Raw genomic sequence first — 24,653 nt, 5'->3', positions numbered from 1 at the left:
CCCACTCCAATTACAAGAAATCCTGCTATCATAAATCCAATTATGAAGGCATCTTCAACGTCCTCGACAGACAGGATCGCCAGACACAACGGTCTCCAATGTTTATAGGAGTCCATTGTGTATCCAGCAAAAAAAGTCCCATCGGGGCAAGAGGGCTCCCTTACCCCCTGACTTCTCGTCTCAAAAATTTGGTCAATTGTGCTGAGAGACCAGTTAATCAATTCCATGATTGTAGAATTTCGGAGGAGTGAAAAAGAGAGGCTCTGAAGACGAGACAGGACAAAAGCAGCAGCAGGGCAGATAGAGACGGAGAGGAGCAGAAAAGTGTCCGCCTTCACCGAGAGCCGGAAGAAGAAGATACAATGGAATGGAAATAGTTTTTAAGAAAATAGCTTCCAAAATGGCAGATGAAGGGGAGGGAATCATATGGTCCTTTTCGACTAGTACCTACTCAGCGCGCCCTGGCTCGTGACGGCTCGTCACGCCTCGTCCCGCCTCCACTCGCTTTGTCCTTGTTTGTTTTTCCACAGCCAGGTGAGAAGTGGGCAGATTGGGGTGAAGCTGCTGTGACGTACTCGATTGCGCAACCCCTTTGTTTGTGTCGGCGCTGATGAGAAATCAGCTGGCAGCCGCGAGCGGCTGAGAAAAAACATCTGCACCTCAGAGTTGGATCATGAAACAGACGTTTGCGCTGTATAATAAAATCGCTGCAAGTCGTTCTCGCGCTGACTCCCCGCTTCCTGATTCAAACGTCTGACGGCCCCGCCCCCTGACCAATCAGTGGCCTGTATTGTGATGACGTACATGGCTTTCATAAACCTGTCAAAGGCCTAGATCGTCGGGCCCTGTGGAGCATCCTCCTGCGTTACGGCTGTCCGGACAAATATGTCAGAATACTGAGGTTACTGCATGATGGAATGACAGCCACAGTTCTCAACAGCAGCGGCTCCATGTCTGAGCCATTCACTGTGGAGACAGGGGTCAAACAGGGATGCATTATTGCACCCACCTTGTTTTCAGTCTTCATTTCTGCCATACGACACCTCATTGGCAAAGAGCTGCCACAAGGAATTCCGATCTGGTACAGGACTGATGGCAAGCTCTTTAACCTTAACAGGTTCAAAGCCAAAACTAAGATTCAATACACCACCATCATGGAGCTCCAGTATGCAGACGACAATGCCATCGTAGCACTCTGCAGACCTCCAGGGCATCCTGAACGCCTTTGCTAAGGCATACAGAGCCCTGGGTCTGGCCTTGAACATCAAGAAGACCCAGGTGCTACATCAGCCTCCTCCCAACCAGCCACCTACTCCACCCACCATAAAGTGGATAAAATGTTGACCACTTCCCCTACCTCGGCGGCCTTCTCTCTTCCGAAGAGGAGAGACTCTGAGGTCAATCATCGCCTGAGCTGTGCCAGCGGAGCTTATGCCAGACTCCGGAAAAGAGTCTTTGAAGACCGAGATCTCCGGGTCGAGCCCAAGCTCCTGATCTACAAGACTGTGGTACTCCCCACCTTGCTGTATGGGGCAGAATCATGGACAACCTACAGCAGGAACCTCAGAGCTCTAGAACAGCACCAACAGAGAACCTTGAGAAACATACTCAGGATCAAATGGAGGACATTAGCGTTCTGGAGGAAGCCAAAATGCCCATCATCACCACCTTAATAATGCAGCACCAACTCCGATGGACTGGCCATCTCATCCGCATGTCCGACACCCGTCTCCCCAAACAAATTCTATACTCCCAGCTGGACAGAGGTCCACGAGCTCCAGGTGGGCAGAAGAAACCTTTCAAGGACAACATCAGGAACAATCTGAAGAAATTCCTGATAACATCTCAGGACTGGGAGCACATGGCCTTGAACAGGCACTGCTGGAGGGCAGCGGTGCAAGAAGGTGCTGCACATTATGAGAAGGAACTCCACCGTGTCGCACAAACCAAACGACAACTCCGTAAGGAAAGACAGAAACAGGCTCCAGCACGACCACAACCCACCACCACTTTCCCCTGTCCACATTGCACAAAAATATGTGGGTCACGGATCCGCCTCTACAGCCACCTGAAGACCCACAAGTAGACGACCCTGCGAAGAGGACTGTCATACTCGTCTCGAGTGACCGCCGATGTGTGTCAGTGTGTGTGTGTGTGTGTGTGTGTGTGTGTGTGTGTGTGTGTGTGTGTGTGTGTGTGTGTGTGTGTGTGTGTGTGTGTGTGTGTGTCTCACGATGGCTGTCCATACACATGAAAAGAAAGATGGATGCGTGACAAAGTCACGTGGTGACTGAGTTTCGTGTGGTTCAAAATGGCGGACAAGATTTCGTCTCATCCAGTGAAAAACGACCGGAAAACCAAGTTCTTCTGATGTTTCCCACACAGAGATGCACCAGTGTGAAACTAACTTCACATGTGCGCTCTTGGTCATTCAACTGGGAAATGAGGAAGGGCTTTTTTTCTGTTGTGGAAGAACATGTCATCAAGATCCAGCAACGTGGATGTAGCAGTAATATAAACAAACACACTTAAACTAATAAAAACAGTTGTGACTGGATCAGTGGTCCGGCTCACAACACAAAACTAAGCTAGTTAAATGTGTTTACTATGTTTCTCTGCCCAGACACAAAAACAGCCTTTTACGTGGATCTTTATAGTTGAAGAAAAAGGTGGTTTGCTCTGGCCGGACAGCATTACAGTTTTTTGAAACATACAGTATATGTAATATGTGGGGTGGCATCTGCTGCAAGTCTGAAATGAGAGTGTTGTAAAGTACAGATCCTTAACAAACTACAACATCGGTGAGCTCGAGATTACCAAAGTTTATTTTAATTGATGTGCAATCAGGATAGTCAACGTGCAGCACGCAGTTGAGTGTGAGGAAACATGTTGTTTGACTTCTTTTATATGGGAATGGGTAGGACCTGACAGATCATTGGAAGCTAATAACATGAAAGACAGGAAATCTGACAGGTCATTCGAGGGACACTGTGGCCCCCTGCACTCCACACGTAGGGGCTGGTTCTCTTAGAGGAAGGCAGACATAACAAAAGAGATGTAGCCCTTTCATCTGCATCGATGTGCGCCCTGTTTTGACAAGGTAAGGAACATTCTCATGTGTAGCCCCCTGAATGACATTTAATAGTGCCTCTAACTTTCCTGATCCTATCCTTAGTGAATTTCTGAGCACTGAAATGTTTTCACTAGATTGACTCTGTTCATCTCTGTTTGATAACATCTCAACAATAGCATTAAATCCTATTATTGGCCTCTGAACAATGTCTTTACTCACTAACACTGGAACCAGTATATCATCAGATACAGCTCCTTTAGCTTTTGGATCACACAGGCTGAAACCCACTGGTACCCAGCCCTGAAAAGGGATTTCTGAACCATTTGCAGCCCTTACATCAAGCAGATCATCGTCACTTAACAGTTCACTGATGGGACAGATTTCTGCATCAGGTAGGTTTTGAGATTTCCACGCCTGACTCATAATGGACACCTGGGCTCCTGTGTCCCACAAGGCTTGAGTCTTTACAGTGTTCTTTTTGGACCAGACAAGACATTTTTTGCCTACAATCTGTGCAACTCGCTTGTGTTTTGTATTGAAGCCGGATGAATCAGTGGATTTGACTCCTTTAATTTCCACATGTGAGTTTGAAGATGTTGGGGAGTGATGAGCAGGCTGTTTCTTTCTTTCCCCCTTGTCAGTGCAAACATTTACAGGTTCTGTTTGGGGATTCAGTTTTGGGTCTTTTTGGGACTTCATTTCTAAGGCTGTGTCACGTCCCCCTGTCACAACCTCTGAGCGTTTCCCGACGGCTTCTGTCTTCCCGCAGCTCTGCACCCTTTGGCCCAATGTGTGTCATCACCACGTTTGAAATAATGGTTGCAGTCCTTCTTGTCCTGATAACATACTACACATTTTCTTTTGGGCCTCCTAAAAGCACTTGTTGAAGTTTTGGCCTGATTGACTTCAGAATTTTTGTCTTTCGTGTGGGAAACACTGGACAGTTTGCACAAGAGATGCTACTTGGCCTGTGAGTTCTCTAATTGCTGAGTTACTCTCCTCTTAAAATTGCTTAAAATGTAATCAATTGGTAATAATGTTTTGATGTTTTGGGTGCACTAGCATGCATTCTTAATTTTGTTCTTCTCATAGACAACAATTAGCCAGTAACATCACTAAAACTAGATATCTACTTGCACTATTCTGAAAAGTATATAATGGAGTATATATATTTTATGGAAGAGGTTTGATTTGTTTTACCTTGTTAAGTAAATGCAAAAATATTTAAATGTTAATGTCAGTTCAAGCACTTTGTCACTTTATTACAGAAACAGAAAAAATGTTTAAAGAAACTAGAATAATTTTGAATATATTGGTTATTACTTTTATTTTTATCCAGTAAATAAATGAATGAATATGCCCTCTGTTCCTGCTCCTGTGCATTTACCAGGAGAGTTTGAATTCCTGATTAACAGTAAGCAACAGGTGCTCCAACAATTGTAGTCTTCATTTTTGTAATTATATGCCATATTTATACATGAATATAATGACAATCAATGTGTAAAAGTATTCTAAAAGTATTCAAAGTATTCAGAATACAATACTCTAATACATTACAAAATACATTTTAAGGCAAGTATTAAAATATAACTAAAACAATTTCAAAGTATTCTTCCCAACTTTGTATTTTTTTATATGCAAGGTTTTTTTCATCTTGAAATTTTATATTGAGTTCTTTGGCTGCAAATGCGTCAAAGTGTCATTGTTAAGCTTCACTTGTGATGCGTCTTTAATGACAATAGAGCTCTTCTGTTCTATTATTCCATTCATTGTTCTACTCCAGTCTGTTCTATAGTGATCTCATTGTGAAACCACTGGAGAGTATGAAAATGTTTCGGGCTCGCCTGCGTTTTTCAGTGTTTGTTTCTTTGTCACACCACAGGGATGAAGTAAACCATACTCGGACCAGGTCACTGGTGCGTGTTTTAACGAGTATTATTTTCATTTTACTCGGACCAGGTCACCGGTGCGTGTTTTAACGAGTATTATTTTCATTTGTGACTTTCAGAACCAGATAAGTTGGAGGTTCTTTTGCCTCCAACTAAGCCCCACCCACCAATGTACATTATACTGTTTATTCTCCAGAAAGACGTCAATGGAACGTAGAACTATAAACCAGTTTTTAGACTCACCTGGAACAGTCAATATTCAAAACAGAGGTTGAGGTGTGTGAAACCTTTATTCTCTTTATGAACTTGCATCATGTTTACAACCAGCCGGTCAGGTGGGTCGCTAGAATTAGGAAACGCATGTTCCCATTTCAGCAGCTAAACAGAAAGAGGGAGAGAAATCTCTCACACCAAACATTTGGTCAAATGGATTTAAAGTCACAATTTATTGGCACCTGAAAATTGTTTCTATGGGAACCACCATCAGTCCTCCAACCTTGATCATCACCAGCTACAAATGTTTATTTACTTGTTTCACTTAAATCCTGGAAGCAGATTGTGATTCACACCAAAGGAAACCGGACCGCAGGACCACAAACCAGTTTTTTAGAAGAGTGCTTTTATTGTGAGATGGCTGGACTCCCGGGTACAGAAGAATCCCGTTCCCCGGCGAGCCGTGTTCCGCTGCTCCTCATACTTTAAGGCGTTTCACATGGCTGGGATGTGGACGGGGCAGAGAGAGTTCTCAGATCCCGTACTTCTGCTTCAGCTCCTCCACCAGCTGGATGTACTCATTCATGGCGTCATCTTTGCTCTTCCCTGGTAGAAGAAGAACAGGCAGCTTTATGAGAGACACCCCCCTCTGGTCACATTAACACCCCCCTCTGGTCACATTAACACCCCCCTCTGGTCACAGTATCACCCCCCTCTGGTCACACTATCACCCCCCTCTGGTCACACTAACACCCCCCTCTGGTCACAGTATCACCCCCCTCTGGTCACACTATCACCCCCCTTTGGTCACACTAACACCCCCCTCTGGTCACACTATCACCCCCCTCTGGTCACACTAACACCCCCCTCTGGTCACACTATCACCCCCCTCTGGTCACACTAACACCCCCTTCTGGTCACACTATCACCCCCCTCTGGTCACACTATCACCCCCCTCTGGTCACACTAACACCCCCCTCTGGTCACACTAACACCCCCCTCTGGTCACACTAACACCCCCCTCTGGTCACAGTAACACCCCCCTCTGGTCACACTAACACCCCCCTCTGGTCACACTATCACCCCCCTCTGGTCACACTAACACCCCCCTCTGGTCACACTAACACCCCCCTCTGGTCACACTATCACCCCCCTCTGGTCACACTATCACCCCCCTCTGGTCACACTAACACCCCCCTCTGGTCACACTATCACCCCCCTCTGGTCACACTAACACCCCCCTCTGGTCACACTAACACCCCCCTCTGGTCACATTATCACCCCCCTCTGGTCACACTAACACCCCCCTCTGGTCACACTAACACCCCCCTCTGGTCACACTAACACCCCCTTCTGGTCACACTATCACCCCCCTCTGGTCACACTAACACCCCCCTCTGGTCACACTAACACCCCCCTCTGGTCACATTAACACCCCCCTCTGGTCACAGTAACACCCCCCTCTGGTCACACTATCACCCCCCTCTGGTCACATTAACACCCCCCTCTGGTCACATTAACACCCCCCTCTGGTCACACTAACACCCCCCTCTGGTCACACTAACACCCCCCTCTGGTCACATTATCACCCCCCTCTGGTCACACTAACACCCCCCTCTGGTCACACTAACACCCCCCTCTGGTCACACTAACACCCCCTTCTGGTCACACTATCACCCCCCTCTGGTCACACTATCACCCCCCTCTGGTCACACTAACACCCCCCTCTGGTCACACTATCACCCCCCTCTGGTCACAGTAACACCCCCCTCTGGTCACACTAACACCCCCCTCTGGTCACAGTAACACCCCCCTCTGGTCACACTAACACCCCCCTCTGGTCACACTAACACCCCCCTCTGGTCACACTATCACCCCCCTCTGGTCACATTAACACCCCCCTCTGGTCACACTAACACCCCCCTCTGGTCACACTAACACCCCCCTCTGGTCACACTATCACCCCCCTCTGGTCACATTAACACCCCCCTCTGGTCACAGTAACACCCCCCTCTGGTCACACTAACACCCCCCTCTGGTCACACTAACACCCCCCTCTGGTCACACTATCACCCCCCTCTGGTCACAGTAACACCCCCCTCTGGTCACACTATCACCCCCCTCTGGTCACACTAACACCCCCCTCTGGTCACACTATCACCCCCCTCTGGTCACACTAACACCCCCCTCTGGTCACACTAACACCCCCCTCTGGTCACACTATCACCCCCCTCTGGTCACACTATCACCCCCCTCTGGTCACACTATCACCCCCCTCTGGTCACATTAACACCCCCCTCTGGTCACACTAACACCCCCCTCTGGTCACACTAACACCCCCCTCTGGTCACACTATCACCCCCCTCTGGTCACACTATCACCCCCCTCTGGTCACATTAACACCCCCCTCTGGTCACACTATCACCCCCCTCTGGTCACATTAACACCCCCCTCTGGTCACACTATCACCCCCCTCTGGTCACACTAACACCCCCCTCTGGTCACACTAACACCCCCCTCTGGTCACACTATCACCCCCCTCTGGTCACATTAACACCCCCCTCTGGTCACATTAACACCCCCCTCTGGTCACACTAACACCCCCCTCTGGTCACACTAACACCCCCCTCTGGTCACACTATCACCCCCCTCTGGTCACACTAACACCCCCCTCTGGTCACACTATCACCCCCCTCTGGACACATTATCCAGTGGTAAAAAGAAGAGAGGACAACTGGACACGTCCCATGTGATGTTATCCTCATTTCTCAAGAGTGCTTCTATTGGACACTTTTACTGCTGCAACAGTGGGAGGTTCTGACTCCGCCCTCTGGACTACTCCACTGGTCCCTAGGGTCCAGATCCAGACCTGAGGTTCCTTTATTCAATTCAATTCAATTTTATTTATATAGCGGCTAGTTGTCTCTAGCATCTTTCCAGAGACCCAGAACATGAACATAAACCCCCAAGCAATTATTACATAAACAATGGCAGGTAAAAACTCCCCTAGTGGGAGAAAAACCTTAAGCCAAACAGTGGTAAGAAAAACTCCCCTTTAGACGGGAAGAAACCTGGACCAGGACCTGGATCATAAGGGGGGTAGAAACCTGGACCAGGACCTGGATCATAAGGGGGAAGAAACCTTGAGCAGGACCTGGATCATAAGGGGGGAAGAAACCTTGAGCAGGACCTGGATCATAAGGGGGGACCCTCCTGCTGGAGGCCAGACTTGGGGGGTCGAGCACTAGGGTCCACCCCGAGGTCCAGATACGGACCATTGAGGAGGTCCCCATAAAACAAAAAATGTTATTACTTGGGAATGAAGCCCAAAACGGCCTAGCTCCACAGGATTTGCAAGACCTAATAGTACCTTTGCGCTCCGTTCTCAAGAGTGCAGGTTTACTCGTAGTTCCTAGAGTATCTAAATGTAGATTTGGAGGGCGGGCGTTCTGCTATCAGGCACCATTACTTTGTAACCAACTTCCAATCTGGGTTAAGGAGGCTGACACCACCTCCACCTTTAAAACTAAACTTAAAACCTTTCTGTTTAGTAAAGCCTATAGTTAGTGTTTAGTAAACCTCTAGCTGGTGTTGGTAAATCTCTAGGTAGTGTAAACTCTAGTGTGTTAGAGTCAGTAGTCATAGTTGCAGCTATAGAACAAGACTATAATAGTTAGTCTCAAATATAGCTTGGTGGTAGATATGCTGCTATAGGCTTATGCTGCAGGGGGGACATGATCCGCTGGGCGGTGCCTCTCACCCTTCTTCTCTTTCGTTTCTCAGTTATTAATTATAAGTATCTCATAACCATCATTGTTCTTGTAGTTTGTTGTGCTGGTCTGCCCCCCCTCCCCCTCCTTTTCTCTTCTGTGCATGTTTGCAGGCCAGAGCTTCAGGAGCTGCCCTGCAGTCTCCCCCTCTGATCATCCCAGTGCTGCTTCCACCTGCCTGTGTGGGTGTCTGCTTGATGACCCCCCTATATGCCTGACCCCCCCCCCCCCCCCCCCCCCCCCCACTGCCACTGGTTGGCTGAAGGTTTTTCTCCCACCAGGGGAGTTTTTACCTGCCGGTGTTTGTTAAGTTTATGTAATAATTGATCAGGGCTCATGTTCTGGGTCCCTGGAATTGAATTGGTCAGCGTTTAAACACCACCACCTGCCTGAGGGATGATGTCACACACCTGTCAGTCACTGAGTGGACCATGAGCTCCTCTGGAGACCACAGTCTTCTAGAGACATCTGTCTGACAGATGAAGACTGGCTGAAAGTGGGTTGTGTGACAGGAAATGATCCCAACACAGCAGCAGCTCTACATGAGAATGGTGTAATAGAAAATAATCTAGATTCTAGAAAGACCTGGTCAGAGTCCAGACCTGGACCTGGTGGAGAAGCTGCCCTGTGTTTCTGGAAGCTCCTGGTCTGCTGCTCTTCAAAACCTTTTGTATTGATGAATCAGTCGTTTATCTGACAGGATGTGAGACCAGTTAAGATGTGTTGAGGGTCAGGAGAAACCGAATATGTGTGAAGAGTGTCAAACATGTTCAGAGAGATCCTGACGGAGCAGGGGAGACGGAGCAGGGGAGACGGAGCAGGGGAGACGGAGCAGGGGAGACGGAGCAGGGGAGACGGAGCAGAGGAGACGGAGCAGGGGAGACGGAGCAGGGGAGACGGAGCAGGGGAGACGGAGCAGGGGAGACGGAGCAGGGGAGACGGAGCAGGGGAGACGGAGGAGTAGGGGCAGAGACGACGCAGCAGAGGAGACGGAGCAGAGGAGACGGAGCAGAGGAGACGGAGCAGAGGAGACGGAGCCTGGAGTTTGAAGGAGAAGAAGTGATGTGATGAAGATGCAGGTGTCCCAGCTGTGGATGTTACACACCTTTCTGCTTCTCCCAGGCGTCCCATTTGGCCTTCCCAGTGAAGTCCAGCATCCCTGGACGAGCTGCAGAGACGAGACGGCAAGCCCACGCCCACCGGACATGTTTAAAACCCGCCAGCACACAACCCGGATCATTCCGTTGTCCCGTTGTGGACGGCAGCGAGAGCCAGGCCCGTCTCACCTGTATTGACGTCCCCCACCGAGGCCTGCTTGAAGAGCGAGTACACCTTCAGCATCTCCTCATCTGCCGGCTTGGCCTTCAGCTGCTTCACCTGGGCGGCTGCAGCATCAAACTTCCCCTGCAGAAACAGTCATGGGTCACTGAGGTGGGCGGAGCCAGCAACCTGTAGGCCTGCTGGTTCCACCCACATCCTGGTCTGTAGAGGACCTGCAGGTGGACCTGGACCCTAGTGGACCTGCAGGTCTGGATCTGGATCCTACTGGACCTGCAGGTCTGGATTTGGACCCTAGTGGACCTGCAGGTCTGGATCTGGACCCTGGTTGTCTGTAGAGGACCTGCAGGTCTGGATCTGGACCCTACTGGTCTGTAGAGGACCTGCAGGTCTGGATCTGGACCCTAGTGGTCTGGTATGTGGGTCGTGGGAGGCATTTGTTGAACACGTAACCAGTACAACCAGCAGCAGCAGCAGCAGTTACCATGGTAACAGCAGCAGCAGCACGTCTCACAGGGAGGGTTGATGAGTAACCGGGGAGAACCTGAACCCTGATTGATCTTAGACCCTGATGGAACCTGAACCCTGATTGATCTTTGACCCTGATTGATCTTTGATCCTGATTGATCTTTGACCCTGATTGATCTTTGACCCTGATGGAACCTGAACCCTGATTGATCTTTGACCCTGATTGATCTTTGACCCTGATGGAACCTGAACCCTGATTGATCTTTGACCCTGATTGATCTTTGACCCTGATGGAACCTGAACCCTGATTGATCTTTGACCCTGATTGATCTTTGGCCCTGATTGATCTTAGACCCTGATTGATCTTAGACCCTGATGGAACCCTACTGGAACAAAGTTGAAGGCGATGCTGTAACAACTGTCTGGTCACGTGATCCAAACTAACGCCACACTTCTCGCATCCACGCTGGGTCGAGTGCGCGGCTCGTGCACGGCGGAGTGACGTGATCAGCTGTTTCAAAGTTCACTTTCCTGTACTCTCACGTGCTCCAGCCTCCCGTCCGCGTGCCCGCTAATGGCCGCGGAGTCTCGAGCTGAGACCTGAGGTCGTGCTGAGCACATTACTCCATTGTACTGTACACGCAGGCGCATTTAGACCAGAGAAACTGAGAGAAACTGAGAGAAACTGATGGAAACGCCAGAAACAGCTGCACCCCTGTCACGTGGTACCGCGGGGGCGCGCCTCCATCTGGGACCGCGTGCGCGCGGACGCTCACCTGAGGCGACGAGACCATGGATGTTTTATATTAACGGGTGAGACTCACCTGGAGCTCGGACATCCTGGTTCGATCTGGTTCTGGACGGAATAATGGAGCCTTCCGCGTCCTGCAGCGGTGTACAACGTGACCCTTGGCCGGCCGTGTTGATTGGCTGGCGGGCAGCGGCGCCGCTGATTGGCTGGCGGTCAGCAGCGTGAGGGTTTCAGCCAATCACAGGCAGCAATCCAGGAGCCGATGGCCACGATAAAGAACCTTTGGTCCAGATTTTATGCACAGCTGATAAGACACGAACACCAAAGAATCCAGACTAAACCACTAACCAGGATCCTCAGAAAACAGAAATGAATTAGTACAAATCACTACAGTTTAAGTTCCAGAGATGATTCAATTCAATTCCTTTGTTGTCATTATAAGCAGTGCGAACAACGAAATTAGATAGCAACTCTGTGGTGTTACAACATATAAAACGCAGGACAATGAAAGAACACATAATAAAAAGCATGTATCAAAAGCTCTGTTTCTCTAGAGATTTTTAAAAGAAATGTATCATCGCATTTAATTCACATTTAAAAAATGTCACAAGTTTTCTTTGTTGATTATTTTGTGTGTTGATCTGTAACTACTGTATGTGTCTAACCTTCTTTGTTTATAGTTTAAAGTTTTCGTCTTGTTTTGTATTACCGTTTTACTTCCTAAATTGAGGGGAGGTTCCGCTGCAGAAGGCTTTTGGCTTTTTGACCTCTCCTGTCACATTTTTTACTATTTTGATTGTAAGTGTTACTTTTATTGTGTGCAAACTAATACAATAAAAATATAATAAAATAGATCTGCTACTAAGCAACTAATGATAAATGGGAAGTTTTCTTTCATGCATTATTCAATAATTTAGCCTCTCAGGCTTCCAGCTGGCAGTCTCTCTCAACACGACTATTCATTATAAACCTTCAGGAGGTTTTATTAAATTACCGGACACTTATTGGACACAAGCAACTTACCAGCGAGGAATACAAAAAGCCTCATCAGTAACATCACAAGTAGGTGGAGAGAAGAGCAGCTGAGAGCCCATTAGGTGCAGCTCTAACGACAGAAAGTTCTAGGAAGAGTTACCTGCACCTTCACCAATGCAGAGAGGAATAAACTCTTGTTCCACCACTGAAGAACCAAGTGGGGGAACAATCTCAGTTGAGATGGCCCTGGAGGAGAGGACAAGGACCCATGTAGGCTAGTAACACTCCCCCTTAAGAAACTCTGAATCCAACAGAGAACATACTGGTGGAACCAGTGTTATATCTGCCAACACCTTTACACCAGTCAGAAAAACCACAGCTGACAAAACTTTATTCCACATCCGTTAAAACATTTACATCCAACAAATGTCCAGAAGCTAACTGAATAAAAACTGAAATAAAAGACATACAACCATGTCACCATAAAAATAGAATGTTGCTACGGGCCATCAGAATTGGTCACCAGGAGGTCGTGGGGTCGGCCTTGTACTGGCTGTAGTCCTCTCTCCTGAAGAAGGCCACTTCTGTTTCATTCACTGGAAAAAAAGGAAACATTTATGAAATGGGAGTGATGAAGGAGGAGGGAAGTTTGGTCTGTACAGAGCAAGAGCTTGTTCCATCTTGTTAGTAGTAGGAGGATTTGTTCCATGTTGGAGCTGGACTCCATCTGGGCTGAACTTTATCACCGTTTCTGTTCAGAACTTTTATGGACTTCCACCCTAATGATATTTACTGATATTTACTCAAAAGTGTACCGAACTTAAGTATACTTTTTAGTATATACTTTTTGGTATGGCATTTGGGACGCACCAAGAGAGTTATGACACTTAGGTCGACTCCCATTGTAAGCTCCACGACGAGATCAAAGCGTTTTACAGCTCTCTCTTCTGCAACCAACGTGCATTAGTGTTAAAGCGAAATGCGGCCGTCGTCATAACACAAGCTAAGTTGTTACCACACACGTTAAAGACGAATGAAGTCGCAGACAGTAGGGTCTCGTTGGTCCCGTGGATGGAAATTTAGTTTTAAAAAACGGATGGATGGAAGCGTGCTCTGTTTTCTAATGTGGTTCCATGTTCTGGAATGTACTTGAAACAGTTGAAAGTATTTTGTTATTTAAGTGTTTTTTATCCCGGTTTTTTCCCCATTTAATCACCCAGTGCTCCTACCTAAGTCAGTCCTGGGCATTGCTCCCTCTAATTGCTCCCTCTACCAACCTCGGGAGTTACTACACTGAGCTCAGGTGTCCTCCTTAACGAGCAGCTTCCTTCACCAGACAGGGTGGGGCTTCTCTGGCCGGACGTAGCGCGTGGAGGATCACGTTATTCCGGCCAGATCCTCCCACCCCATCTGTTCCCCGGTTGGCCAGAGGGGGCAGTAGAGCCCAGGACTGCTGCATGTTTTTGTGAGGGTAGCTCACATTAACTACCGAGGGGAACACGGGGCGAACATGCAAACTCCACACTGAAAGATCCTTTCTCTAACCCACCCAGGGTGTGGGAGCTGAAGTCATGGGGGAACTAACACGCCCTCAACACCCACAAGTCCCTGGCAGGAATTGAACCCAGGACCTTCTTGCTGTGAGACGGCTGCACTACCAGCTGCACCACCGTTCCCCCTGTATTTAAGTGTTTACAGAAGGTCCTTGACTATAGGCTACCTGTCTCATTCAATGAGCATACTGCATATATTTAATTTACTGAACTTTATAGCAAATTGCACTGATTTGTTCTTGGTGAAGCACCACCGTGATAAAAATAAACTGTTTAATAAATTGAACACATGTTTTCACTAGTCAATCATTCACTCGTATACAAAAATCCATTTGAAACAAACAAAAAAAGGAAATCTCATTGTTCTCAGGTCTAAAATTGATATGCGATCAAATTGCGATTAATTAATTACAAAGCCTGTAATTAATACAATACATTTTTTTAATCGAGTCCCAGCCCTAATACAGACCTGTCTCTAATCTGTCTTTCATGTCCAAACTTTCTGATGAATGGTTGCAGTTCAACTCTGATTATTTACACACAAATAATCAGAAACATCAATGACGTCCTCATGTCCCCCAACGGTGTCCTCACGTCCCCCAACGGTGTCCTCACGTCCCCCAACGGTCCCCAACAGTGTCCTCACGTCCCCCAACAGTGTCCTCACGTCCCCCAACGGTCCCCAACGGTGTCCTCACGTCCCCCAACGGTCCCCAACGGTGTCCTCACGTCCCCCAACAGTGTCCTCACGTCCCCCAACGGTCCCCAACGGTGTCCTCATGTCCCCCAACGGTGTCCTCACGTCCCCCAACAGTGTCCTCACGTCCCCCAACGGTCCCCAACAGTGTCCTCACGTCCCCCAACGGTCCCCAACGGTGTCCTCATGTCCCCCAACGGTGTCCTCACGTCCCCCAACGGTCCCCAACAGTGTCCTCACGTCCCCCAACGGTGTCCTCACGTCCCCCAACGGTCCCCAACGGTGTCCTTATTTATTGAATCTAAGCACTCTAAAGTTGTTATCAAAACTCTACAGGTTAGTGTCTAAACTGGACGATTCAGTCTCTATCCCGATTTCCAAGTGGGAGGCGGACCTATCTCTTAATACTGACCAGTTTTCTTGGTCACAAATATGCTTAAATACGTTTACTATGACTAAGAACCCAAACTTACAACTTATACAGTACAAAGTTCTTCATAGAATACACTATACTGGACAAAGGATGTTCCAGATGGGCTTTGTCACCTCTAATATCTGTTCACAGTGCACAGAGAACTCTCCTGATAATTAAATGCATGCTTTATGGTTCTGTACACCGGTACAGAGGTTCTGGAAGGAGATTTGTGAGGATTTATCCACATGGATCCACTACAGAATCCCAGTGTGCCCCACAGTATGTATATTAGGTCACCTGGGAGACATTGAAATAGAACCTAATTGGACACACCGGGTCCTCACTGCCTTATGTATCGCAAAGAAAACCATTCTAGTAAATTGGAAACAAAAATCCAGTTTATGTATCAACCATTTTAGGAATCTTTTATCAGATCATATTAGTAGTGAGATAATGTCTGCCTCCACTGAACAACATTTGGCTGAATTGCACTCTCTCTGGTCCCCGATTATTGGCTTCGTTACCTAGTGGGGGCGGGGGGGTGGTGATCTCGTAGCCCTTGGGGTTGGGGGTCGGCTTGGGGGGTCTGGGGCGCGGGCCTCTGGTGGCCCCTGGGGGGCGGTGGGGCCCTGTCCCTGGCCGGTGGGGGCCTTGGGGGCCTATGGGGGGGGTTGCCTCTGGCGGTGCTGGACCCCCCCGGGGAGGGGGAAACGGTGCGTGATTGTGTGTCTGTGTCGGTGAGAATGCCGTATGGAAGGGTCCTGCCATGGAGGACTTGGGCCTCCTGGCAGGCGGTGGGTTGCCTCCTTCCTACTTTTCCCCTCTGTGGGGTTGCCGGTGGCCTGGGTTCCGGGCTCTTCCTCTGGTCTCGCGGGTGGCGGGGTTGCTCTCCCCCCTCCCCCACTATAGATACACTTCAGGTAGAGCTTTGTTTGGTTTCTCTCACACACACACACACACACACACACACACACACACACACACACACACACACACACACACACACACACACACACACACACACACACACACACACACACACACACACACACACACACACACACACACACAAGTTTTTGGGGTTAGGTAGCGGTAGCTTAGCTCAGACTGCGATCAGATCTCAAGATTTGGGTCGATTGCTGTTCATGTTTTGGTTGGCTCCGTGCCGGTTTCGTGTTCCGTTTGCGTTTTTTTGTTGCAGATTTCCAGTGCTTGACGTGTGTTTCCGTGTGTTCCTGCTTCCTGGATTGGCAGTGGATGTCGTCACCCCCCCCCCCCCCAAAAAAAAAAAAAAAAAAAAAAAAAAAAGTATGAGCGATGCTTGTTGTTTAGTGCCATCTCTGCATGAACACTAGGGGCGGGTGAAAATATCTAAAAATGCATGCATCGCAATTATCCCCGCCCTAATTCAATATGGATTAAGCAAAGCCTCTGGCCAGTGGAGGCGCTGTGCGCAACATTTTCCTATGAATCGCGTTTTTGTGAATTTTATTGAAGTTTACATGCACTTTATTTTTCATGTTGACACAGAACTGTCATGTGTTTTTTTTTTATTTTAACTTTTGTACTACAGTACAAATGCACAAGTGAGCCATTATGGTGCTGCTAAGTTTAATTGCTCGGTTCATTTCTATGTATAGGTATTTGTGCATTTCTACATCTGAATCGATATCGAAGCATTTAAATCAATATCGAATCGAAATCGAATCCTAAAGAATCAAAATCGAATCATGAGGTTCTTACAGTTTTTCACAATTGTTTAAACACATTTATTGGAACATCAGACACAATGTGCACAACCTGAAACCCATTTTTCAGGTGGCTAAACCAATCCTGCTGAACTCCAAGCACATTTACTGCTCTAGACACACATTCCCTTTCCATACCACACATATCTCACAACACTACACACAATTCCCAATATCCTGCACACTCTTCCTTCTCTTGCTGTTCACACATGAGTAGCCTATACATAAGAATATTATATGGTGATATATTCCATCCAACAGCTGAAGGTGTAACACTGAACATACACATGCATGATTCTACTGAGGCATTCATACACACACACCACACACACAGACATACGTGCACATGCACGCACGGACGCACGGAATCTGTCCATTCCGGGTTGAAAGCTTTATTTTCACTGTCCACTTTTCTCTTCTTAAGCCTGAATTATGGTTCTGCGTTACCCCAACGCAAAGCAACGGCGTAGGTTACAGGGCGTCATGCACCGTACGGCGCGCGTCGCTGCGTAACCTACGTCGTTGCTTTGCGTTGGTGTAACGCAGAACCATAATTCAGCCTTTAGAGAGCGCCATTACTTTTCTCCCTGTCTCGCACTCACTCGTCTTTCTTCTTGTCTCCGGCTCACTCCACCTCTCCACCTGTTACGCGCCTCTCATCTCTGTATATAGAGTCAAGCTAATTACACGGATCTGATTGGCTGAGCAGCATCATGTGGGATGGCTTAACTCGTATGCAATTGGTCTGTAAGGTCTGCTAAAAAATGCCGTAAAGAATAGTAAAGCTGCGCTGGTTAAAATAGAAGTGCCCCGTCTAAATGTAGAATCCCTGGGTAATTTATTGATTCCAGGTCTGGGTCCGGACCCGGACCGCGGTCCGCCTGTTAGTGACCTCTGCTAAAGTGTCTTCCATTCTGCACATCAGTGTTCAGTGGGTGCTTAGAAATGTCTACTCAAATGATGTATGTGTTTGGCATTTGAAAAGGAAATACCATTTAGTGAAGAGTTAACACTGTTTTGAGGGTAGAGTGTGCTTTTGCAAGAGAAGTGTAGGATTTTGCATTTTGTATGTGAGTTTTGTCATTTGTGTTTAGAGTTTTGAGAAAGTGAGGTAGTCTATCAGGAAATATGTTTAAACAATTGTGAAAAACTGTGACAATCCCCAGCCATAATGAACACGACTGCTTGTTCACACAGACGTTGAAGGTTTTCAGTCTTGTTTTTGATGGATAACAGAAAAAAAATGAGTGTCAGGCGTTGAAGGTTCTTACCAACGCCAGCAGCTCCAAGGGTCTGCTCGTCCTGCAGGATGAGCCTCTCATCGTCCTCTAAACTCATCACCAACTCGTTGGTCTAGAAAAAACATGTGGCAGGTTTATGAGTCCAGCTGTCAATCCCATCTGGAATGCAGGTACGCGGTTCCACCTAACCTCCTGCAGACAGATACCTTTGCTCCGTGAGGCTGGTGGATGATCTTCATTGTGTCTGAAAACACAAACAAACACAGTAAGGTGGAAGTTAAACACATCGGGTGACTATCTGAGCTGAACCTGAATGCATCTAGATAACCAGGAATAAAGACGTGAGAGATTAGCCAAGTTTCAGTAGATTTAATTCATCAGCAAGAAGGTCAGAACGTTCATCAGGCGTCTCAATGCAGGATTGAGACAGAATAAGAGATGCGTAGTGATTTTGAACACCACAAATGATGACACTACAATTCTGATAAGCAGAGCTAACACCCTACCAAGGCTAATATTTCCATCACACACAGTCTTACAAACGACGTCCTGCAGAGCCATCGCCAACTGGTTCTGGTATGACGGCTGGGGGAAACACTGAAGGTAACCACCATATGTCCCTATATCAGCAGGATTTATACGCTGTCAGACAGGTGTAGTTTTCAAAACCATGATGGATGAACATCAAGATGAGTGTTTTTTTGGCCGGGTTCTGCTTCTTGCAAAGACCCAGTTTATCATCTTTATGTCCAGTTGTTCAAACAATGGACCATCGTCCGTTTCCTTGTTTTATAAAATAATAATGATAAAAAAAAACCTCACCAAGTGGGTTATACTCAGGTTACGTGATCTACAACCCCCTCCTGCCACCCCGCATTAGTTCTGCAGTTGAGACTTCCCTCTGAGGAGAGTTCTGGGTAAAGCCAGGTGGACACGCCCCCCCGCTACAGTCAATGTAAAAAGGATAGGCAACACCCGAGATCCACGCGTTAAACACCGGGTATCTACTGACGGAAAAGGGGCAACAGTGATTCAGAAAGTTTTCCCTAATCAAACCATCACTGACTACGTTTACATGCAGTCAAAATTCATGTTATTGCTAATATTCCGGTTACTGAGACATTCAGAATATTCTGTTTACATGGTAATTAATCATTCAGGATATCTGGATCAAACCAGCGACGCACGGAGTAACCCAGGGCTCATATTGGGGTTTTTAAAAACCAGAATATGAGCAAATTCTGGTTATTCAAAGGGGTTATTGGTGTTTACATGGCCGTGCAAATTTAGGTTATTGCCAATATTCGGGTTTTAAAAGGGTTATTGATGCATGTAAGTTACTGTTTGAAAATAAAACTTGACCTATTTTTTAATGTTTTATTTTTAGAAGAAAATATTTAAACCATAGTTTGCAAAAGTTGAAAATTAAACGCAAAGCAATTTTGATGTTTTCTGTTTTTTTCCCTTACTGTACCGTTACACCCTTATGGCGCTTTTGCACTAGTCTCACTTCTCCTCGGCTCTACCCGCTACGGCCCCATTTTGCGCTTTCGCACTAGGGCTGAGACGGGTAGAGCCGCTCCAAGTCGATACTTTTTTCTGTAACCATTTCAGCGAGGTTCTATAAGCGGGCTGAGCAGGGACTATTTCTGAGGTCACCACCCTCCTCGCCACCGATTGGTCGGGGGGCGGGGCCGTCATCACCCTCCACGCCTCTGATTGGTCGGGGGGCGGGGCCGTCATCACCCTCCACGCCTCTGATTGGTCGGGGGGCGGGGCCGTCATCACCCTCCACGCCTCTGATTGGTCGGGGGGCGGGGCCGGCAGACGTTTGAATCAGGAAGCGGGAGTCAGAGCGAGGCGACTCGCGGCTCGCGGCAATTTTATTATCCAGCGCAAACGTCTGTTTGGTGATCCAACTCTGAGGTGCAGATGTTCATAAACCTGGTGGCTGTCGAGAAAAAATTTAAAAAGCGATGTAGACGGGCTGTTTTACTCTCAGCCGCTCACGGCTCCAGCTGATTTCTCATCGGCGCGACATGAACAAAGCGGTTGCGCAATCGAGTACGTCACAGCAGCTTCACCCCAACCTGCCCACTTCTCCCATGGCAGTGCGAAAACACACGTGTGGAACCGTGCCGTGCCGCGCCGAGCCGGGCTGAGCCGATACTAGTGCAAAAGTGGCTTTAGACCGTTACTAGGCCGTTACTAGGCCGTTACTAGACCGTTACTAGGCCGTTACTAGGCCGTTACTAGGCCGTTACTAGGCCGTTACTAGGCCGTTACTAGGCCGTTACTAGGCCGTTACTAGACCGTTACTAGGCCGTTACTAGGCCGTTACTAAACCGTTACTAGGCCGTTACTAGGCCGTTACTAAGCCGTTACTAGGCCGTTACTAGGCCGTTACTAAACCGTTACTAAACCGTTACTAGACCGTTACTAGGCCGTTACTAAACCGTTACTAGGCCGTTACTAGGCCGTTACTAAGCCGTTACTAGGCCGTTACTAGGCCGTTACTAGGCCGTTAATAGACCGTTACTAGGCTGTTACTAAACAGTTACTAGGCCGTTACTAAACCGTTAATAGACCGTTACTAGGCTGTTACTAAACAGTTACTAGGCCGTTACTAGGCCGTTACTAGGCCGTTACTAGACCGTTACTAGGCCGTTACTAAACAGTTACTAGGCCGTTACTAAACCGTTAATAGACCGTTACTAGGCTGTTACTAAACCGTTACTAGGCCGTTACTAGGCCGTTACTAAGCCGTTACTAGGCCGTTACTAGACCGTTACTAGGCCGTTACTAAACCGTTACCAGGCCGTTACTAGACCGTTACTAAACCGTTACCAGGCCGTTACTAGACCGTTACTAAACCGTTACCAGGCCGTTACTAGGCCGTTACTAAACCGTTACTAGGCCGTTACTAAACAGTTACTAGGCCGTTACTACTACTACAAAACCTGACCATAGGTTATCGCCCAGAGTCTCAAATGTACAAATATTTGTGCGATGAACTGCCAGCTGTAGGAGTAGAAAACACTCCTATTTTTTGTTTGTTTATTTGATTGGATCCCCATTAGCAGCTGCACAGCAGCTACTAATCTTCCTGGGGTCCATGGGGTACATGTCCTACATGTACAATCTAGATCCCGGATAACAAAGCCGCGCTCTAACTTCCTGACAGCAGGCGGCACTTACCGTAGGCATGTTTCCTGAACGGAGGAGGAAGTCCTTCTCTTCTGGTGACATCTGCAACAAACATACGTGTTCAGCACAGAAAACATCGTCATCTGCTGGAAAGCTGGTGGTTTAATCCGTAAACACTGCTCATTTCTCAACTTCTCCCAATCTGGACTAGGGACACAACCAGAACCAGACTAATGTCCCAGATTTACCACTGTGATATTAATCCTGCGTGAATGCTCCTAGTTGTGCACCACATTGTTACTTCTTTCAGCTGACACAATGGTCAGTTTAATTCCATGTGACTGAACGTCTCAGACGCACTGATTTGTAGGAACAAATTCTAGTTTTCTGCCTCTGTCAGCTAAAGACGGCAGCTGACGTCACGTCCGCTGAAGAGCGGCGATGGCATGACGACGTGTAGCAGCAGGTGGTGAGAAACTCTCCGGCCGCTTGCTTGATGTCGTAAAACCTTTACAATGTCTGCGCCAGTTAGTGTCTCAGTTACCGTGGCAACACCAGCGGCAGTCCTTGTTACCACGACAACACTGGTTTTAGTTTCTGTTAGTGCGGTGCCGGCAATGCTGGTTGCAGCCACCGTCAGGTTGTCACTTGTGTATAATAAGGATGTATTTTCTTTAGCGGAGGTATCCTCACATACACTGTTTCCGGTTGCTCAATGCCGGTTCAAATTGACATGTTCCTTTTACAAGAAGTTGCTATGAAACGACCAATAAAAAAACGGGATGCTCGGTCGACTGAACGGAACGTCAGGTGCTTCTGGTCGTTATTTAATTATGTAGTCGCAACAAAACAACATCCCTGAAGTCCAGATGTTTGATGAAATGTTTACTATGTGGCGGACACAATTACAGACCTCGCACCCATCAGGACTGTAGGGAAGGGGGCGTGGTCAGGGGAGATTTAAGGTTGCTAGGTTACGCATTTTCTCTGTCAGTTGTTACTTCGTTGTCTGGAATAAAAGCTTGTTGACCAACCTCTGGAGTCGTGCTTCATCCTGCTTCAACTATTAAATATTCAAATTTTATCTCAATTAAATGTAAACTGTTTAACAAAAATTAATCAAGGATTAATATTTGTAAATGATGGAACATAAAGAACTATAGAAACATGTATGTGGTGTGACAGTGGCTCCTGAGGAGAGGACGACAGGAAACTGTTTTAAAACAAAAAAAAAATTTGACATTGACAAACCTGAGCAGCTCAAGTGGACTTTTAATTGGTTTCATGTGGATATTGTGGTGAAAAAACGGCCCCTTTGAATTTCCAGAGACACTAAAGTTATATAAACAGGTATGAAACAAAAGATCGGGTATTTTTAAAGCTCATTAGGAATTGAGTCTAATTAAGGGAATTAACTGTTTTTATTCTGGCGCTGGTCGCTTTCTTTAACGCAGCAGCTGCAGTTTTATATTCTGTATTTTAAAGAATAAAACTACAGATGGCGCAGTAAACCTGCAGCCTCGGATGAGACAAAAGAAACCATGTTTGAAGCTAAAGTTTGTACACTTTAAAAAACGATTAAAATACATGAACCAGTGTAACGTGTGTCCGATAATGAAACTATTTAATTTTATTCTTTATTTCATTCAAAAAAATAAAACAAACAATTCCATACAAATACAAACACAAATGTTCATAAATTGTGAATGAAAAGGGAGCAGAAAGAAGAAGACTCTTATCTGATCTGCCCCTTTTCCAAGAAATAAATTCACAAATAACAAAATAAAAAAAAACAACTAAGTAAATAAAAAACTAAAATAAAATAAAATTACCGCCGTCTATGGGTAAGTCAATCAAACTTAACTAACACATTTCATTATATTTACTTAACATGCTGGCTTTAATTGTTCTTTTGAATGTAATGTTTGACTTGGATTCTTTGTTTTCTTTATTCAGATTGTTCCATAAACTGATTCCTTTCACAGAAACACAACGTTCCATCAATTTAGTCCTGAATCTTGGTTTTTAAAAAATCTCTGTTCCTTTTAAGTTATACAGGACAGTCTCAGAAAATTAGAATATTGTGATTTTCTGTAATGCAATTACAAAAACGTAATACATTCTGGATACATTACAAATCAACTGAAATATTGCAAGCCTTTTATTATTTTAATATTGCTGATCATGGTTTACAGCTTAAGAAAACTCAAATATCCTATCTCAAAAAATTTGAATATTCTGGGAATCTTAATCTTAAACTGTAAACCATAATCAGCAATATTAAAATAATAAAAGGCTTGCAATATTTCAGTTGATTTGTAATGAATCCAGAATGTATGACATTTGTTTTTTTTTGTTGTTTTTTTTTTAAATTGCATTACAGAAAATAAAGAACTTTATCACAATATTCTAATTTTCTGACAGTCCTGTACTTGCTTTCTCTTTTTTCAAATCTTTTCTGAATGTTGATTGGTAAAGTTTTTTTATGAGCTTTAAACATAGTTTGCAGAATGTTATAGTCTACTAGTTCATGAAATTTCAACAATTGTAACTGAAGGAACTGGGGTTAAGCGTGTGTGTACGGACATGCGCAGACTGACCGTCTCTCACCAGCTGCATGAAGTCCCGAACGCTCTGGTCCAGCCGGACTCCCCGGAACACCGCGGGCCGGTAGTTCCTCTGGGAGAAGGACCGGACCAGCCGAACCGTCACCACGGCCTCGGTGGACATGTCGACCCGCAGCACTGACCAAAAACCCCCAACACTGACCAAAAACCTGCTACTCAGGACAGAACCATCAGTTCAGCATCAGACCCGATGGTTGATCCCAGAGAGGAAGCTCTTCTTCTTCTTCTCTCGGTTTTATTGGCGGGTCGCAAACAGCTTTAAGGTGCACACCGCCACCTACTGTACAAGAGTGTGTAATCATCATTTAATTTAGCCTGTTTTAAATTCTATTTATCAGCGTAGTGTTTTTTAAGAAATGAATCAGTCTTTCTGGTGATTTCAACCCCCTCTCCCTCTGTTCCCAGGATCCCCCTCAAATTCCACTCACGTCCTGCCATTCTCACTTTTTCCTGTAGCCTTATTCTTTCTATTTCATACCTTATTAGAATATGTTCACTGTTTTCTTTTACTCCACAGTTCTCAAACTTATCACTGTCCCTTTTTCCCATAACATACAAAGTGCCATTTAGTCCTGTGTGGTCTAGTCTGAATCTTGTTATAACTATTTCCTCCCTTCTGTTCCTTTCTGTATAATTCTTTGTTATGATTGTATTTTGTGATGTCCCTATCCTTTCTGATCTTCTTCCCACCTTTTCTGCCATATTTCCATTCCTTTCTTCTTTATTATTGCTTTACCTTCTCCTTTTCCTAGTGGAACTGGTAAAGTTATTTCCTTTTGCAATGCCATTTTTGCTAATTTATCAGCAC

At 46.4% G+C, this 24,653-nt stretch overlaps 2 protein-coding genes across 2 annotated transcripts; both read right to left on the bottom strand.

Annotated features, from left to right (window-relative positions):
• Window positions 1–5,233: 5,233 nt before the first annotated feature.
• On the bottom strand, window positions 5,234–11,671 carry dbi (diazepam binding inhibitor (GABA receptor modulator, acyl-CoA binding protein)). The gene is made up of 4 exons (XM_061723008.1): window positions 11,516–11,671; window positions 10,232–10,349; window positions 10,051–10,113; window positions 5,234–5,781 (listed from the first exon to the last, which is right to left on the bottom strand). Exons 1-4 carry the CDS (start codon window positions 11,528–11,530, stop codon window positions 5,708–5,710), a joined length of 270 nt encoding a protein of 89 aa, XP_061578992.1. The 5' UTR covers window positions 11,531–11,671; the 3' UTR covers window positions 5,234–5,707.
• Window positions 11,672–12,791: 1,120 nt separating this feature from the next.
• c6h2orf76 (chromosome 6 C2orf76 homolog) lies at window positions 12,792–24,062 on the bottom strand. Its single transcript, XM_061723007.1, has 5 exons — window positions 23,819–24,062; window positions 21,270–21,320; window positions 18,278–18,315; window positions 18,102–18,183; window positions 12,792–13,013 (listed from the first exon to the last, which is right to left on the bottom strand). Exons 1-5 carry the CDS (start codon window positions 23,946–23,948, stop codon window positions 12,937–12,939), a joined length of 378 nt encoding a protein of 125 aa, XP_061578991.1. The 5' UTR covers window positions 23,949–24,062; the 3' UTR covers window positions 12,792–12,936.
• Between the last annotated feature and the right edge of the window lie 591 nt (window positions 24,063–24,653).

Source organism: Cololabis saira, chromosome 6, assembly GCF_033807715.1.
Source record: "Cololabis saira isolate AMF1-May2022 chromosome 6, fColSai1.1, whole genome shotgun sequence".
Taxonomy (NCBI): Eukaryota; Metazoa; Chordata; class Actinopteri; order Beloniformes; family Belonidae; genus Cololabis; species Cololabis saira.
The sequence above is the reverse complement of the archived record's forward strand: the minus strand, read 5'-3'. Positions and strand labels throughout refer to the sequence as shown.